Source organism: Manis javanica, chromosome 4 (genome assembly GCF_040802235.1).
Source record: "Manis javanica isolate MJ-LG chromosome 4, MJ_LKY, whole genome shotgun sequence".
Taxonomy (NCBI): Eukaryota; Metazoa; Chordata; class Mammalia; order Pholidota; family Manidae; genus Manis; species Manis javanica.
The window spans coordinates 177,373,655-177,391,873 of NC_133159.1; the positions used below are offsets into that span (position 1 = coordinate 177,373,655).

At 57.6% G+C, this 18,219-nt stretch overlaps 1 protein-coding gene across 8 annotated transcripts; it reads right to left on the reverse strand.

The window, feature by feature from the left end:
* Positions 1 to 160: 160 nt before the first annotated feature.
* HID1 (HID1 domain containing) lies at positions 161 to 17,766 on the reverse strand. 8 transcript variants are annotated; one of them, XM_036997094.2, is made up of 19 exons: positions 17,575 to 17,762; positions 12,353 to 12,502; positions 11,618 to 11,788; positions 10,982 to 11,095; positions 10,262 to 10,368; positions 9,918 to 10,034; positions 7,982 to 8,204; positions 7,732 to 7,788; positions 6,730 to 6,918; positions 6,539 to 6,629; positions 6,210 to 6,361; positions 6,024 to 6,102; positions 4,754 to 4,918; positions 3,374 to 3,601; positions 2,923 to 3,029; positions 2,326 to 2,406; positions 1,644 to 1,735; positions 1,310 to 1,468; positions 161 to 1,047 (listed from the first exon to the last, which is right to left on the reverse strand). In XM_036997094.2, exons 1-19 carry the CDS (start codon positions 17,638 to 17,640, stop codon positions 984 to 986), a joined length of 2,412 nt encoding a protein of 803 aa, XP_036852989.2. In that variant the 5' UTR covers positions 17,641 to 17,762; the 3' UTR covers positions 161 to 983. The 8 variants fall into 8 exon arrangements, 7 of the variants coding, with proteins under 7 accessions (XP_036852989.2, XP_036852988.2, XP_036852991.2 ...); XM_036997093.2 differs by having other exon boundaries at positions 10,982 to 11,098; XM_036997096.2 differs by having other exon boundaries at positions 6,778 to 6,918; positions 17,575 to 17,761.
* Positions 17,767 to 18,219: the final 453 nt, after the last annotated feature.

The following is an 18,219-nucleotide window of genomic DNA, read 5'->3' on the forward strand; positions in this document are numbered from 1 at the left end:
GTGATAGAGTCCAATCTTCTACTTTCCCACTGAAGAAAATGACAAGTCATACACTGAGGGCCCTCTGTGGACTGTCTCCGGGGGGCCAGAATCCCCAGCTGCTCTGAAGACAAGAGCCATGGCCCAACCCTCTACCCTCCAAGCATAAAGAGGTAGGGCGTGGAGAAGGGGATTTTATTGTGTAAAGAGTCCGATTGTACAGAGCAAAGATTGTACTGACACAGATGGGGTAAGGGAGACCCACAGGCCAGAGGGGTGGCATTCCAGGCCCCCTAAATGCCCCCCAGTCATCCAGGCAGTGGGTGGGGGCAGGGAGAGCTGAAGAGCTGTCCCCCACCCCCATTCCCTTTGCCCCCATTACTGGATAAGAGAGCCAAGCTATATCCATTGACCCAGGAGAATAGAGCAGGAGACTGTCAACATCCCATTTCAAACCCCTAAAGTGTATGAGGTCCTCCAGTCTGGCCTTTGCAGTCTGCCCACCTCCAGCCTCCTCCTCAAGCAGCCTGGCCACCCTCCTTCCTCCTGGGGAGGCAGCCAGCTCAGTCTGGACAGTTTCAGGTTAGGAGGCTTGGAAGTACCCCCCTCATCCTGCCAAGGTGCCTCAAGGGACAGTTCACAGCCTCCTTTTGGGCAACCCATCAGGGCACAGTGACCTGCTGGCCTCTGGGGGTGGGTAGCACAGGAACCAGGTGGGCACAGAAACAGGTCTGGAGGTGGGGGCTCCGACCAGACAGGGCCTGTAGCCCCGGAGATGGGAGGTCCCTGGGAGGTCAGCAGTTTGGGGTTGGGGTGGTCAGAACTGGTCTCCACTATCCCAGCCACGAGGGCCTCTGGGGCCTGCCACCCAGGACTCAGCCACTCTGCTGGCCTCTGGCCCTGATCGTGGTCACTTAAAGCTCAGAACAGTGGGTCAGGGGAAAGATCAGGGGCACCAGGGCCCCCACCCTCGCCTGGTCCCAGCCCCTTGCAGGCCTCCATCCTCACACCCGCTGGATCTCAAACAGCTTCACGTCTGTGTCGTACCAGATGGGTGGGTCCACATTCCTGTGGAGGGAGTGCGCTGTCACCAGGGTGCTGGGATGCCTCGCGGTGCAGGGAAGAGCTAGGCAGTGGTTTGCCCCAAACCTCTCCCACCCTGGTGTCCCACCCTGGGCAGTGGGCGCCCACCCTCAACTAGGTAAGACCACCCTGGTTGGCTGTCTTGACATCAACCACTCAGTCACCTGCTGAGCCTCACTGTGCAGACCCTCAGGAGGACACCAGGCCCACCCAAGCTGGTGACTGCCCGTCCCCTGTGGTGTCCCACCTCAGGTAGATGACACCCCACATGTAGGTGCGGAACCACATGGCTGTGCCCGAGTTGGCCTGGTACTTTCGGATGAGGATGGGGTGGGGCACAGGCAGCAGCCCCACCAGGGTGCCATGCTGCAGGAACCGCAGGATCTCCGACTCGTCTGTCAGGCCCCTGCGGGGGAGAGTAGGCTCATCTCCAATGTGCTCACGTGGGAAAGCCCACCCTGAAGGTCAAGGGGAGCGTGGGGCTCACTCCAGACCCTAGAAGCCCATGCTCCGGGTCACTGCCCACCCAAGCACAGGTGGCCCTCCTCAGAGCCCCTCTGCCCACCCCTCTCCGGCCTCACTTGTCAATGCAGATCTTCTCCACCTGGGGCACCAGCACCTGGAGCAGCCTCATGATGGTCTGCAGCGGCAGTTTCGACTTCCAGGAGAGGACCTGGGGAAGGGGCCGGGGCTCCTGGGGCTCAGCTGTACCTCCAGAGGCTACGGGGCAGGTCTGACCCCTGACCCAGAACCACGGGCTCCCCGAGGCAGGCGGAGTCCCTGCTCACCACAGCAAGGGTCTGGAACAGGGCAGTGCCCATGAACAGTGACTGCTTTTCATGCTGAAAGCCCTGGCCTCAAGTTGAACACATACTGCGTGCCAGAAACTGCCCTGTTGATCCCTCACAGTGGCATGATCAGGTAGGGATGTTTATTGGCCCCAGGCAAGTATAATTAGTGGTGATCCAGGGAAATAGAGAAGGAAGTAGGCAAGTGATGCAGGAAAAGAAGGGTGATTCACTAAGAGAGCTCTGTGGGCAGCTGGCGCTTCACCCTGTGAGGGGCCTCGGGGGCAGTGCAGATGGGAAGCAGCTGAGCCACAGAGGCCAAGCCGAGGTCACGCAGCCTGAGGACTGGCCCTGAACCTGGCCCCCAGCTCATCCTTGGATGTGGACATATTTCCATCTGAGCCTTAACAGAGCTGTTCCTCGGGCCAGGAGCCCGCCCCGCCCCCACCTTGGTGCCATCTGCCCAAACCCTCACCCACTCTGACGTCGGGCTCCACTGCCCACTGGCTGATGCATTGGACAGTCGCCGCTGCTCCCTCCGCGCCTGGCTGGGCTCCTGGTCAGGGGGAAGGAGTGAGAGTGGGGAGCGGAGGGAGTTGGGTACAGGGGATGGACCGAGGGCAGAGAAACAGCAGCCCCTCTTCCTAGTCCCTCCACCGCCCAGAACCTAGGAAGGCAATGAGGTCTCTCCACTGGCCCATGTTTGGGGGGAAAGGAGGGGACAGCCCATCCCAGCACCCTTTGCCCTGGGCCCCAAGCCCTGCCCAACCCAGCCCAGCCTGGTGACAGGTTTAGGGCCAGGGACTGCCTGTGCAGTCCGGGTAAAGGCCAGCTCAGCCTCAGATAAGGCTGGTGGATGAGGAGTCAAGGCCAATGGCTTGAACCCGTGACCACTAACAAGGGAGGTGGTCTGGGAAAGGTCCCTGCTGACAGGCAACAGTGCCAGCCCAGATGCCCTGGGTGCTAGGGGCCTGCCCCTCTGCTGCAGGTGACCCTAGGGTACCCTGGCCTGGCCCACCCTGGGGAGGCCAGGGAGAAAGGGAAAGCCCCCCACAGGGTCCCCGAGGCCCACCTCCACAGTCGGGCTGCCGTCTGCAGAGCCCTGCTGGGGCACAGGCTCCAGGGACCGTAAGGTGCCATCCTCTGACACCTGGGACTTCTCTGTCAGCTTGTCAATGCCTAGGGGGCCCAGGTGGGTGTGAGGACACTGGCCACGGTGCCCCTCCAGGAAAGCATGTGCACCGGGCCCAGGCCCCAGGAGGTGCCCTCCACCCACTTTAGAGATGCTGTGGCCGCACAGCACCCTCACTCCTGTGCCCACCACTCCCAGAGCCCACACCCAACCCCAAGGCCCAAGCCAAGCTACCCTTCCTGGGCCCCCACCCCTGTTGCCCATCCCCACCCCCTCAGCTTCCCAACTAAGACCATGCCCTTTTCCAGAGATGAGGTGACGGCGCAGAGACCCTGCCCATCCCCCAACTATGCTGGTATCCACACCCCAGTGCCTCCCTCCAGCGCCAGACCTGGGGTGGCCACCAGGCTGGTCTTGAGGGTGCCTGGCTCAGCAGGGGCAGCGGGGCGGGAGCCCTCCATGGAGGCGCCCTCCTGAGAGCCGGTGCGGGACAAGGGCTCGGGCGCCCGGCGGCGCCGCTGCAGAGCCTTGTGGATGGCAGGTAGGTCGGTGGGCAGGTTGGCCAGCTGGTGGAAGACACTGCGCTTTCTGATGATGGCGTAGACCAGGTTGGAGTTGCCTGTAGGAAGGGAGCGTGCCTCACCTCAGCCCCTCCTCACCTACCCCCTCCACCTGGGCGGGCTTCCTGGGAGAGAGGGTTTGGAGGAGAGGAGGGTGTCTAGTACAGGGGGCCCTAGAGAGGGAGCAGGGGCAGGGCTGGCACCTGGCAGTATGTGCTGGCTGGCAGTACGGCTACCAGGATGTCACACTATTGGAGAAGAGCTTCAGGGCTGGCGTCCCCCTATTCCCCTCCCTGGTACCTCCCAGACTCCCTTACAACCCAGCACACTAAAGGCTAACACATGTCAGTGTCCACACCAGGCTAGCTGCTCAATATTTTGACTGTCTCCCAGAGCCAGGATACCAGGGAGGGAGGTCAATTTGGCATATGCCTGTGCCCTGTTTCCCATGCTGGGTCCCTCAGCTCCTGGGGAAGATACAGGTGCTTTTCAGGCCTTCAATGCCCCATCCAACTCTCCAGCCCCTACCTCTCACCACACTATTCTGCTTTCAGTTCAACATCTCTGCCCAGGACCTTTGCACATGCTGACCCCCTCCAACACTTTGCTACCCTTTACCCCCATTCATCCCTCCATAGATCAGTGCAAATATTCCTATTTTGGAATTAATAATAACTGCAAATATTTAAGTCAGCAGACACTGTGCAACAGGCTTTTGGGGGTTATTTTACTTAAGCCTCCCCAAACCCTATGAGATAGGAACTCAGTATTTTTGTTATGACCTTACAGATGAAGAAACCGAGGCTCAGAGAGGTTAGGTCATGTGCCCATAGTCACAGAGCTAACAAATGGTAAGGCCCTAATTTACACCAGGCAGTGCAGTATCTGCAACACCCATCAGGGTCAGACCACTCTGAACTTCTCTCTCTTTAGAGTTAGCATGACCTATTTTTCTGGGTGACCATCTGTTTGAAGCCTCTCTCCATACCCCTATCCCCTGCTGTGAGCTCCATGGTGCAGACAGCACCGTGCTTTGTTCTCCACTATATCCTCTGCATCTAGCACTGGGCTTGGGACACAACAAGTGCTTAGTCGATGCTTGTTGAAGGGGGCAGAGGGCTGTGCCCTCCTTAGACAGGAAGGGGTCCTTTGCCACTTAACACCCTGATTCCGCCCCGAGGCCAGGCCAGGGGCTTGGGCTGGTGCCTCACCATCAAACTGGTACTGGATGATGTTGTTGAAGACCTCCAGGAGGAAGAAGACCAGATGGTGGTTCTGGGCAGCAGAGAAGAGGAACCAGGTGGTGGAGAAGGCCTCCAGCAGGTGCAGCAGCTTGTTGGCGGCCACCATGGACAGGCTCTTGAGGTAGGGGGACACTGCAGGGGAGGGGCTGGCTCACTCCTGGGGGCCCCCAAAGCCATCCCTGCACATCCTGGGCCTGAGCAGGACAAGATGCTCCAGCTCCTAAACCCTCCCTGCCCCCTGCCTGCGAACCCCCTGCAAAGCCGGGAAGACCAAGCCTGCAGAGGCCAAGGCCACACTGGCCATGCCATCTGCAGAGCCTGGGAGACAGTTTGGGCTTCAGCCTTGCTCCTTCACTGTGAGAACAGCCACACTCATGCATGCTTTCTTGGCCACTCCTCCCCACACCTTTGAGAGGGAGGCAGGACACAGACAAAAATATCCCCATTTCACAGAAGAGGAAACTGAGACTCTAGAAAAGTTTGTCAGCTTGTCCAAAGTCCCCCAGTTATAAAATGATTGGGCAGAGGTACAAACTCAGGGTCTTTAAGTCTTTCTCGAATAGCAAACCAACATTCTACATGTAATTAAATATGTACTTTTTGCACAGCCTGAGAGAGTATCAGAGACGAAACACTGCCCACAGCCTGAAGTCACACACTATCTGGGTGCTTCCCTGTCTCGTGTCTCTCTCCCTAATTAGATTAGGGCAGCATCAGTGGGTTTTTCTTCCACAAATACATTCTCAGAGCCAGCCTGAGACCTGCCCCTCCGAGGCAGCTGTGTGCAGTCCTGCCCAGTGGGTGGGGCACATGTCAGCACCCTGTCTTTGTCCAAACCTACACTGTCCAGTACAGTAGCACGAGCCACATGTGGTCATTAAGTGCTTGAAACATAGCTAATCCTCACTGAAATGAGCTGCATGTGTGAAACACATACAAGATTTTAAAGATGGTGCAAAAGAATATAAAATACCTCAGTAATTTTTCATAGTGGTTACTCATTGAGATGATGGTATTTTGGATATAGTGGATGAAATAAAGTATATTACAAAATCATCACCTTTTGATTTTTTTAACGTGGCTACTGGAAAATTGACCAGTACATAAACTGTACAATGGCTGCCGTTATATTTCTACAGGATGAGGCAGGTTGGAACCAGGCCACGGCAGGTCAGCCGCGTGTGGTCAGGCACCACCTGGTGGTGAGCATGGGGAAGTGGGCTCCCGGCCCGCCTACCATTGACCACGATGGTGAGCAGGCAGTCAAAGAGGGGCTGCAGCCGCTGGTGCCCGCTGGTGATGATCTTGTGGAACACCTGTGCAGGAAGGCAGTGGGGTGGTCTTGGGGTCCCCACCACCTGCAGACTCAGCCCAGAGGACATCACCCCCACATCCCAGGTCCTGGCTAAGGAAGCCCCCTCACCACAATGAGCAGGTCTGCGTGGGTACCAGTGAAGACCGGGATGTCCATGGGCACTCGCACTGAGTAGGGCTTGTTCAGCCGCACCCCAAAGTTCCGCTCCCCGCTCAGAAGCAGCAGGATGAAAACACCAATGTGCATCAGGCCCACCCGAGCTGCGGCATGTGGTATGGAAGGGTCACCACACAGGGTGGGGAGGGAGAAAGCAACCCTGAGCAGGGACCCACCTTTGGGGAGCTGGAAGCAGCCCTCCCTGGGAGATCAGGGTACCAGCTGGGTGGACCCGCCCCTCTCCAGGAACCCCCAGGATCCCATGCCCAACCTGGCCTTACACTGATCTGCTCGGGCGTCGTTGAGGAAGTAGAGGATGGGGACCAGAATGTCCAGCACATCACTGCTCTTCAGCACAAAGAAGAGAAATTTCTGGAGGGGACAGGCCGATGGGGTCAGAGGGAGAGGCCATTGTCCCATCCTTCTCCTCAGAGTCTCCCCGCCCCTGGGCTATCCAGTAGCCACACCCCACCTCTGGCAGACCGAGCTGCTGGTGTGAGCGCCCCTGAGGCCAGCACACCTTATTGAAGTCACAGAGCTTCCAGAAGAGGACCAGCAGCTCCTGGTGGAACTGGATCTTCTTGGTGGAGTTGGGCAGGTAGGTCTGGAGCAGGGGATTGGACAGCAGCCGGGCTATGCCCTTAAGGATGAACTGGAAGTCCTGGGTGGGGGAAGTCCTGACATCAGAGCCACCGCCTCCTCCCAGAAGCCTTCCTGGTTGCCCCACTCACTCACACAAATGCCTCCTCACTCCCCCAGAGTCTGATCTGACCTTTAGAGTCCGAGGGGCCTGGATTCTACCAGAAATAGCTGTCCTGGACCAGGCCTCTCAGGAAGCTGAGTCCAGGGCAGGTTTGGAGAGCCCCTGACCTTCTACCAGACCACAGGCTCCCTGCCCTGAGTAAAGCTGCTCCTTGTAACCCTCCATCCCCACCCAGAACTGGGCCCCAGCCCACCTGGACTCCCGGTTGACAGGTACCATGGCCACCACAGTCACCCCCATTACACTATTCCCAAAGAGCTGTCTCTCACTGAGTACCCGCTACCCCCTGGGATGGGCTCTCAGTTAATCCCCATGACAAGGCAAGGAAGCAGGAGCTAGAGCTCTGGGAGCGCAAGAATTTCCACCAAGGTCACAACACATGAACTCAGGTCTGCCTGGCCTTTTAGCCCAGTCATTCCCTGTACTCAACCTGACATCAGAGCCACCGCCGCCTCCCAGAAGCCTTCCTGGTTACCCCCACACAGTTGAGACTATCAGTCACTTTTCTGCACCTCAAACCCTCCAAGTCCTTCCATCCCTATCTCATCTGGGGTAGCCCAAGTCAGCAGAGACCATGGTCCCTTCCTGTAGGGGTCAGTATTCCCTCACCCCATCTTATCTGCAGCCTCGCACTCCCTACAAGGTCATAACCCCTCGGGGGTGGGGGTGGGCACCAAGAATCCACCAGAGCAAAAAGAGTGTTTGACTTACCTCCTCGCGATGGATGCGGGACAGGTAGTTTACAAACAGGTTCTCAGGCCCTGGAGGCTGCCGAGGGTGGAGCCTGGTGTGAGCAGGTGCCCTCACCCTCTGGCCCCACCCAGGCCTAGGTGGTAGCATCAGTGGCTCCTCAGTCTCAGATAGCCCTGGGTTCCCCACGAGGTGCCCACTGGGTATGCCTAAAAGAGGTACTGCCGCCTGCAGCCTGGCCCAGCGGCTGCCCTCCCTGTCCCGGCCTTACGTCAGCGTCGTCCATGGCAGTGCCTGTGGTGGTGCCGTCCACCGTGGGGCTGGTGCTGGTGGTGCTGTCATGGTCCAAGGTGACGATGAGCACCTGGGCGGCCTCCTCCACCAGGGGTTCCCGGTAATCGGAGAAGAGCAGGTGGTTGTAGGGGATCCCGTAGCCCACAGGGTCATAGGCACACACGGTGTTGAGGAGGGAGGTAAAGAGGGGCAGGGTGTGTCTGTGGTGGGAGAGGAGGGCCAGGGCTGCAGAGACACCCTGGGCCCAGTGCTCAGGTCCTCCCCTGCCCAGCCCCAGGCACGCGGGAGGGTCAGCCAAGCCACAGGTGTTCATGCCAATTCAAAAAGTGCTCCCATGCCAGCCCTGAGCCAGGGGCCGGGGAGCAGAACCAGGAGCTCATGGTTCCTGAGCAGAAGGGACCTCCTCCTCCATCCAGGATGCTGGCCGGGCTGGGCCAAGGGCAGAAGGAATTTATTACCAACAGTGGTGTGACCAGTCATGAGGGGGTCTCTGTAGGAAATCATTCCCACACCCTTCAGACTGTTCTCCTCAGGGGCTGAAATTATTCTTTTTTAAAATTATTTCTTAAAGACTTTATTTTTGAGAGCAGTTTTAGGTTCGCAGCAAAGTTGAGAGGAAGGCACAGAGATCTCCCATGTACCCCTGCCTCGACACATGCACATCCTCCCCCACTGTGCACGTCCTCCATCACAGGAGACCTTTTCAATCTACGAACCTACGCCCATATGCCACATGACCCAGAGTCCACTCTTGTACAATCTACGGACTTGGATAAGTGTATATGCATGTCGCTCAGGGTTCGAGGAGCAGAGACCCTCCCTCAGGGCTTCAGAGAGGGGGTTGGAGGGTCCCAGGGAGGTAGGCTTCGCCTCGGGAAGCACAGCGTGCGCTCAATCACCCAGTTCCTCCACCGAACTCCATTCAGAGATTTGTAAGAAGTCAGGGTTCAAGTTCCTCATATTACAGACAAGGAAACTGAGGCCCAGAGCAAGTAAGCAAGTGACGCAGCATGGACATCTGCCTGGTAAGGCTGGTGAGAAAGGGAACTCTGGCCAGCTTTTGACCGTGGCTGGCAGAGGGAGTCACCTGGGTTCCCTTCTCTTCTGGAGAATGAAAAAAGGGTTGTGCAGGAGGCCAGCAAAACCCAAAGGGTGAGGCTTGCCATGTGGGCCAGGCTGGAAGTAAGAGGGTGAACCAGACCCGCAGGGTCACTAACCCCCGTGTTGCCAGTCTAGCCCTGGGCCCACAGCTGGATACTGTGGACCTACTCCAAATGCTCAGTCCCACACCTGACACCTCCATGTGCTCGTATGAGCCCCAGAGTCTCGGGGCACCCCCACATGGGCTGGGCTTCCTATCCTTCAGGGTGTTCATCAAGCCCCCTCCCCACCCATGGTCTAAACTGCATTCCCTGATACAAGCTGCATGTGGCTTTTGCGCTTAAAACGTACCTAGTCCGAACTCAGATGTTCTGTAAGTGCAAACTACACACTGGATTTTGAAAACTTAGCATGAAAACGGGAATGTAAAACATCTCAATAATTTTGTATATTGATTACATGCTAAACGCTAATAGTATTTTCGTTATATCGGATTAAAATAAATATTAAAATTCATTTCACCTGTTTATTTTTTACTTTAGTAATGTCGCTATTTGAAATGTTCAAATTGCTTATGTGGTTCACATTATGTTTCTACTATACAGCACGGCTCTAGATGGAGGATCCAGCCACTCGTCACCCAGGGCCCCCCCAAGGGACATTGGAAGGCTGGGTCAGGTGTGGCTGTTCAATTACAGGTCATCACCACCAGGGGGAAGCACTTCCCCTCAACTAAGACTGGGCGGGAGCGCAGCCTCCGCTCAGGGCTGCCTGGAATGCCAAGGAGAAAGGCAAGGCCTGGGGCCCCTCACCTGTTCTCGGAGGAACAAAAGAACTGCACCCATGGATTGGTGCTCCCGCTGTCTGGAGCTGGCGGCAGGTACATGGCCTCAGAAAAGCACGTCAGCAGCAGTTTCAGCAGCTCCATCCTTGGAGGGGTTATAGGGAGGGGGTTCAGTACCCGAGGACCCCAATTCTCCTCCAAGAGGGCATGCCCACCCTGCCCACACCAGCTCAAGTCCTTGGGAAGAATGGCTCCATTTTATCCCTCTGAGGCTGAAATCAGGTGACAAGCGGGCAGGGTATCCTTGGAAGACCCCAGGCATGCCTCCTCTGGGCTGTTCAGGGGCCAGGCCTAGGCCTGGGCCAGGCTTACCGGTTCACGTCATGGATATAGTTGGGCTGGGGGGAGTGGGCAAAGCCCACGCCAGCCTCCCAGATGTATTCACAGCTGTCCAGGGAGTGGACATCCTCTGCCGAGTCCTGGAGACAGACAGGGAGAGATCAGGCTGGGGGTGGCCAACCCAGTCCTACCACTGTCTCTGGGGGTGACCCTCATGATCTTCTAAACACAGACCCTTCAAAGGCCCCAGTGCTAATGCACAGAGAAGATATGAATGTGTTCAACCTCCTGAAAGCTAGTTTTCCCTCAGTCTGGTTCTTTTATTTGTTCAGTACAGTTTGAGACCAGAAGAAAAAAATAGGGAGGCAGGGGAATGGGGGTGGGCACCCGGGTGCTGTGTGGGGCTGGTGGCAGAGAACACACAAGGCTGACCCCACAGGCCCACGGGAAGCAAGAGGGCCAGACCTCCTGTGTCTAAGCTCCAACTTGGGCCAAGCCCCACCCACTGCCCAGGCGAAGACAATGGGTGCCTGTGCCCAGGCTCCCGGATGTAGGGGGCAGGACCAGGCACCAGCTGGCTCTTCTCCAGCCATGCCAGCCACCACCTCCTCCCAGGGACCATGCGTGCCAGGCAGCCCAGCTTTCCAGGAGCAGTCCCTGCCCCCACAGCATCCCGCCCAAAGGAACGTGAACGAGCCCTAACCCAGGGCCAAAGCCCAGGCTGGCCCTGGGCTAGGGGTGTGGGGCTCTCACCACAGTGCTCCTCCGGTGGCTCTGGACAGTGAAATCGGGGCAGAAGAGCAGGTCGGCGATGGCCAGGAGCAGGGACTCAGCCAGGGGCCGGGCATTCTCATCATCGTCCTCTCCCTGCTTGGGACACGGCACCCATGGGCCACCTCAGTGGTAGCTCACCAAGGAGAGGTGGCCCCAGGACTTGGGGGGCAGGAGGGCACAGGGTCTGGGCAAAGGGATGAAGGAAGAGGCAGGAGAAGGAAAAGCAAGTAGACTCATAACTACCCCAAACCTCCCAAGGCAGGAGGGGATGGGAAGTAGGGCTGGGAACAGGGAGAACCCTGCACCATCTAGGAGGGGCCGGGCCATGCCCCCTAAACTCCGTGCCTCAGTCCTGCCGGGAATCACACCTGCCCCTCAGTCAGGTACCTGGAGACAACCCCTGGGAGAGGGGGGCTGCTGGCAGGGAGGGCCCAACTGTAAGGGCAGGAGAAGCTCAAGGAGACGCTGACCCATCCTCAGCAGTACCCCCGCCCCACTGACCCTGCCCTTCCCAAACCCTGGAAGAGGTTTAGGGGAATGTGGCCACCCCTGACCGGGTTCTTTCTTTGTCACCACAACTCCACCGACCACCCAGCCCCAGCCAGGCCCACAGACCCCTCCTCGCCCTGCCCCGGGCACTGTGGACCAGAAGAAGCCCCTCCAGTCAGGATCCTCAAAGATGTAGGGCAGCACACGAGTGAGAAGTCGGCTGCAGTTCAGAACAATCTGCTTCTCTTTCTCCAAATGGCAGCCGCTTTCAGCTCCTTGCACCAGCTTCTCCACAGCCTACAGGGACACAACTGTTGGGCAGAGGGCACACCAGAAGGGTGGGGAGGGGGGCCCCTGGCACTTTGGGTCAGTATGGGCCAGCCAGGCTTCAGAGAGGCCAAGGCATCTGGGCTACCTCTCCATACAGGGTTGGCCAACCCAGGGGGACAGGAGCAGCCCAGAGCATCATGGGAGTGAGAGCCCAGCCCAACACTCACCAGCTGAGACCTTACTAAGTAACCTCCCCTCTGAGCCTGTTTCCTCACCTGTCCAATGGCAACACTAACAGTACCAACCACAGAGGGTTAGCTGCATGAACTGACCTGTGGGAAGTGCTCAGTGAGGTCTGGCCCCAGGAAGCCCCCGCAAATGGTGGCTGTCACAGACACGGCCTCCCAACACACACACCCCAGCCCAGCTAGTGGGTAGAAGTGGGAAAAGCCTCAGGCCCACCCCGACCTGGGCAGGCGGTGTCCTGGGTGCCTGCCCTCTCTGTCCACAGGGCTGAGACAGCTTCAGCCTCCCTGGGAGGGTGGGAAATGGCTCAGCTGGGAGTGGCAGCAAGGGGCCGGCACCCTTCACCTTGTAGCACAGAGTGGCGAGGTTGGAGGGTGACTCCTCCCGAACCGCCCGGATCTCAGCCGCGGGCACCAGCGCAAAGACATCCTGCACCGAGGTGGCCGTGTCTGCCCAGAACTGGTCCCAAAAGGCGTCATCAGTGGCTTCCACGGGCTGTGGGGGGAGCCAGCGTCCGGAATTGCAAAATCCCTTGACAATAGGCCTACAGTGTGCCAGCCTGTCGCCAAGGGAGCCCCCTGAGAGGGAAGCCATGGCCCTCCTTCTCCATCTCTGCTGGTACCCAGGGCACCCATGTCTGGGACACCCTTCAGCTACCATGAGCCCCAGCCAGCACAGGCAGGCTGAGGACGCTTGCTCAGGGATCGGCTGGGCACTGAGTTCAGCAGACGAAGCCTATCTAGGTCCCTGAGGGGCTGTATGACTAGGTAACCCTCCATGCTCCTCCAGCAGGACCTCCCTACCTGGGGCCTCCCCACAAGGCCACATGGCGAAGTGCCCAGGGACTGAACCCAGGCTGTGCCCCTCCCCCTAGGAAGAAGACGAGGGGACACAGGCTCATTTCCATTCACCCCAGCTCCCACTGGGCCCCAGCCTCCACCCTAACCTGGCACAACCAACAGATGCCAACTCTAAAGAAGTCAACCCCTGAGCTCTCTGACCGCACTTGCCAGGATCCACCTCCAAATTTACCTCCTCGAGCCCACCTCACGCTGCCCGCAACCCATGTTCAGAGCACAGTGCCAAAGACATTACTCCCTCAAAAGACCTTCAGGTCTCCCCACTACCTGCAGGATTGAGTCCAGACTTTGGCCAGAGTCAGCCAAGATCTTACCTAAACACCCCTACGTTTACGCACATGTACATACACACATGCACATGTGTATGAACATACACATGCATTTACCATCCCCCCAGCATAGCCCTGCCATCCCTTCTCTTTGCCTTTGCTCAGACTGCCCCCTCCTCCCAGCATGCCCACCCGTTCCAACCCATTTCAAAATCCCACTGGTCCTGTTGAGGCAGCGTGCCTTCAACACACTATGCCTTTGAATCATAGAGGGAGTCATATAAGCAACCAGTTTGAATTCTTAACTCCGCTTCCGGGCATCCTTCCTAAGGAAATGATCAGAGATGTACACATCTGAGTATGTTTACTAAAATGTTGATAATCGTGAAAAGTTGAAATCAACCTAAATAATTAACAATCAAGTAATGCTTAAAAAGTTAAGGCTTAGTAACACAATGGAATATTACGCAGCCATCAGAATCATGTTTTCCAAGAATATTAATGAAAGTGCTCACGGTACAATGTTTTGTGAAAAAAACAAGATATAAAACTAACAGGATAGGTACAATTTTATGGTGCATTATATACTAATAAAAGCCTAGAAGAAAATGGCAGAATGTTAACAGCAATTCTCTCTCTGGATGGGTTTTTTCTTTGTATTTTTCTGTAAGCACACATATTACTATTTTTCCCTTTTGACCGTTCATCTGCTGATGGGCCAGGCAGGGTATCTAACCCACCCTACCAAATAGCACTTCTGCCCGGGGCCTTCCCGGTTATTCCAATGAACCTAGCCTTTTTCCTTCTCTGAGAGTGCTGACAATGGGCTCTGCTACCACCGCAAATCTGCACACATCATGTATCATCACTCTTATCAACAGGAAAAAAAAATCTTGTTTAAAAATAATTCTGTTCTCTGAAGCCACCTCTTCCAAGAAGTCTCCCAGAGCTTGGGACAGAGGGGCTTGTCCCTAGTAACCCCACTCCCCACCTCCTCAGTCACTCACTGTGCACCTGACTCCATGGTCTCAGTGCCATTGCCTTGATGCCCCATTAGTCCACCAGACCTTTCTCCTGACTTTGCAGTTGAGCCACATGGCAGATGCTCAGCCAGTACTTGTTCAGCTAAAGGCTGGAATTAATCCTAGAGATCCTTTCAGCCTGATCACTGGGTAGGACTGAGCACCAGTGGGGCTGTCCAAACTCAGAGCTGGGGTCAGAAGCATCCCCAATGTCCAGGTGTGCCCTGGCTCACTGCCCAAGCAATGTCTCCTCTGAGCTACAGGGTAGCACATGGCCATGACCCTCAGGATAGGCCTGGCTCCGGAGCCTGCTCAGTCCCAGAACTGGTAGAGCAAGTTAGCTGGGGGGAAGAACAAAGGCCAAAGGAGGGGCCCTGGGGCCGGAGTTCACTGGTCCTTATGCCCTCAGCCAGGACAGCCATCTGACACTCACTGGCATCAAGGGGCACTACACCCCACCATGGGTGGCCAGGGTAGGGGTTGGGAAAATCATCATAGAAAACATGCACAGGACCCCCTTTCTGCCCCCATCTGGGAGCAACTCTGGGAAGCTTCCATCTCTGATTTTCTCTGTCTCCCAGGTAGCCTCTATCCCCTTAATGGGACAGAAATTCATCTGAGCACCAAGTGGACTTGACTTCTAATCTAGTTCATCAGGCAAGTGTCAGCTAGAGACTGAATTTGAAATGAGGATACTTGGGAATTCAGGAGGCCCCAGGTCACCCCTGGAAGCAGAGGGAGTCCCAGCTATGGCTGCTGGCCTTAAACTTCAGGAGTGGTGACTTTCACCTCCCCATCCTCAACTTGGGCCACCTCTCCTGGTCCCATTGTGACTCAGACACTTCAATTTGATGACTATTACCTGACCCTACCAGGTTAGCCTGACACTACAGGTATTGGCCAGGGTCACTGTACCCCTAAAGCCTCTGAGGAGAGGAACATGGCTAGCTTCTGCCTCAGTTACCCCAGCTAGGCTCCACCCAACCCAAGGAAGCTTCTAAAATCTGAGCCAGTTTCTTTGAAAAGGGCATTTTTGCTGGAGGTGGGCAGGCCCATGCTGTTAAGGGCCTAGGGACTGAGCTACCCTCATGGGAAACCAGATATTCTTATCCCAGTTTTGCCAGGGCTGGCCTGGGGGACAGCTGAGTCTTTTTAACCTCTGTGGAGGGGAACGAAGGACTAGCAAAGCTCCAGCCTGCTAAGGGTGACATGTTCTGGAGAACTGTGTCACCATGCCATTCGCACATACATGCATGTGCACATATGTAAATGTGAGCCCACGAGGTCTCATCTGGTCTACAGCAGAGAATCTTCAAACAGGCAGGATCTGAGAGAGGGTCCCTGGTCCAGGAATATCCCCCCTCCAGGGCCCCACCCACCATGGGAAAAGCTCAGGAAACAGCCAAAGCTGTTGGCCCTCAGGACCAGGATCAGGCCTAGGCCAGGACAGGAAGAAAACAGGATGCAGGACAGGAAGGCAGTAAGGGCAAGCAGCGGCAGCTCAGGCCCAGGCCCCAGGAAAAGGAGCCATGTAGGCTTGTCTGCTTCCCAGAGCAAAAATGTGCGTTCACAGCACAAGGCCTGGAACTAGGGATACTCTGTGAACAACTGGTCCGAATCTCCTTGGGGACACCGAGTGTCAAGGTCTGAAACAACCATCTGGGACCTGGTCCTCACTCCAGAGCTGCCCCAGCCAGGGCCCTGAGGGTCTCTCCCTCCTGACAGCCCAGGCCCTCTCCCACCTGCAGGGCCCCAGTGCTCTTTGGAGGGAGACCCAGGCTGTTCTCTGGCTTCAGTGCTGTCCCAAAACAACTTACGTCCTCAGCTGGGAAACAGGAGAGCGCCATCTCAGTCAGTTCCCTCATAGGGCTGTGGCCAGGGAAAATCGGAGGCACATGGTGTTTTGGGGAGGGGAAAAGAGCAGGTAGGGATCTAGTCTGCCCAGATCCTTTGGGACCTGGCTGAGCTAGTCCTGCTGGCTAGGCAAAGGACCCTGGCTGCTGAGCCAACAGCTCATTGCTCCGGCAAGGGGTTTCCCTCCCCAGGTAGGTAAACACAGGGGCCTCCTTCCCTCCCCTCCCTGTGGCCCCACACTGGCAGGCTGGTCCACACACCGCCCACAGACCTAGAAGTCTCAACCCAAGAAAATCAGTGTCAGAACTAGCCAGGAGCCATGGGGGACACGGCATAGAAGCAAGGTCTGGTTTCTATCAAAGGCATCTCAACTGGGGCTGGACTCTCCAGAAGCCCTGGGCTTTTGCTGGGCACCTGGCTTTTCTCTTGTGGGAATGAGAGTATGGGACCAGAGGTCTGGCCTTTGGAGCTGTGACCAGCTGGCTGTGGGGACATGGCTCCCTCGATCCCACTCTAATTGCCAAGAGCAAGAGAGAGCCCGGGGCGGGAGGGGGGTAAGAGGAAGGTCCCAGATGGCAGCAGGTCCTGACTCTCTTGAAAGTGGGGGTTGTGGGGAGTCAGATCTGGGCATCTCTGTGGCCAGAGCAGCCTGGTTCAAGGGGTTAAGAGGGAAGGGGTGGGCAGGGAAGTAGCCTTGCTTTGGCCAGGTCCTGTGTGTAAGGGAAAGGAGGTGGCTTCCAGGCCACTTGTGGACTCAGGAATGTGCAAGCATGGGCTAGGCTGAAAGACCTCCAGGTCCCACACCATCCAGTTAAGGGCAACCTGTAGGGTCTCAGTCCTGACCCAGAGAACAGAGGGTACCCAAACACTGCCCCACCGCTGGGCCTCAGACCAGGAGGCCCCTGAAACAGTGGTCCGCAGCTAGGAAACTGGACTCCATGGTCATGGGCCCAGGGTCCCCTTGCCAGATGCAGCACTGCCCCCTACTCTGTGCATGTTCCCAGGAAGACATTGGCCTTCCCTGGTCCTGGGCTTTGACCTGGGCCCACCAGGCTGCTGCCACCGAGCACCAGCTGTTTCCCCAACCAGGCCCGGCTTTGTTTGCATTGAGTCAGCCGGGTCTGTGCTTCCGGGACCCGCGGGTACCGAGGGGCAGGGAGGGGACTGGGAGGTGGATTAGTAGGTGGGGATGGGGAGGCTGGAGATGCGAAGCTGGGGGCGGGGATGGGGGTACGGGTGGCGGGACAGGCCGCTGGCAGCGGTGACTCCGGCTTTACGAGTAGACACACGTCAGCCTAAGGTGGCAGCTGCGGCTGCAGGAAGAGGGATGTTCCCAGGAGAGGAGGCTGGGGATAGGAGGCTGGGGGTGGGAGGCTGGGGGTGGGAGGCTAGGCCCAGGGATCCCGCTCTGGCCCTGACCTCAGTGTCGCCCTCAGGGACAACCGGTCCCCCATCTCCTGGCAAGCCCAGTTCGCTCAGCCCCAGCCCCCTCCCCAACCAGCCCGGCCCTGCCCAGGCCCTAGCCCGGCAGGTGGGTGAGGAGGCCAGGGCCCCACGCGCACCTGCGTCTTGGTGGTGAGCTGGATCACCGCCTTTCGGAAGTTCAGCTTAGAGTCGGCCGACCCCATAACGACGGAGCCCGCTCGGGCCCGGCCCCGGCCCCGGCTCGGGATCCAGCTCCAGCTCCGCGGCCCCCGAGGCTCTTGCGGGAGCCAAACGGCTCACCCCGCCCGCCGGCACGGCGTCGGCCCCGCCCTCGTGGCCCCGCCCCTCGTGGCCCCGCCCCCGCACCTGCCGCGCAGACACCGCCACTCCAGCCTCCGCGAGCCTGCCGCTAGCGCAGCGTTCTTCTTAGCGGCCCCCGGGGCCTCCGCGCCCATCCTTCTGCGTCCGAGCGTTGTCCCCAGTGCATCCTTCCTGTTTCCACCCAACCCTCGGGTCCTCAACACCCCCAGCCTTCCGCCTCCACCCTCACCACTGGACCCCACGCCATCACTGCGTCCACATTTTCTCAACCAGCCCTCTCGCCCGAGTTTCTTCCTGTTAATTCCTGTCCTCCCCATTCCTCTCCCCACCCCCTTTTTTTTTTTTTTTTTTTGATCATCTGCTGTCTTGGTTTCCCTTTTCCTGGCCTGTTAGACGCACATATCCAGACAGCTCTGCTGTTACTCCAGCCGCAAGCCCCACGCTCAGCCTTCGTTTTGCGG

What these genes read in the sequence shown, in the direction of transcription:
- HID1 (XM_036997093.2), bottom strand. Translation starts at nt 17,640, where the DNA reads ATGGGGTCGGCCGACTCTAAGCTGAACTTCCGAAAGGCGGTGATCCAG. An exon ending in AGCTCACCACCAAGACGCAG is followed by an intron (nt 12,503 to 17,574) that starts GTGCGCGTGGGG and finishes CTCCCCCCACAG; the next exon opens with CCCGTGGAAGCCACTGATGA. An exon ending in GCTCACCATCGTGGTCAATG is followed by an intron (nt 4,919 to 6,023) that starts GTAGGCGGGCCG and finishes CCTCCCCTGCAG; the next exon opens with TGTCCCCCTACCTCAAGAGC.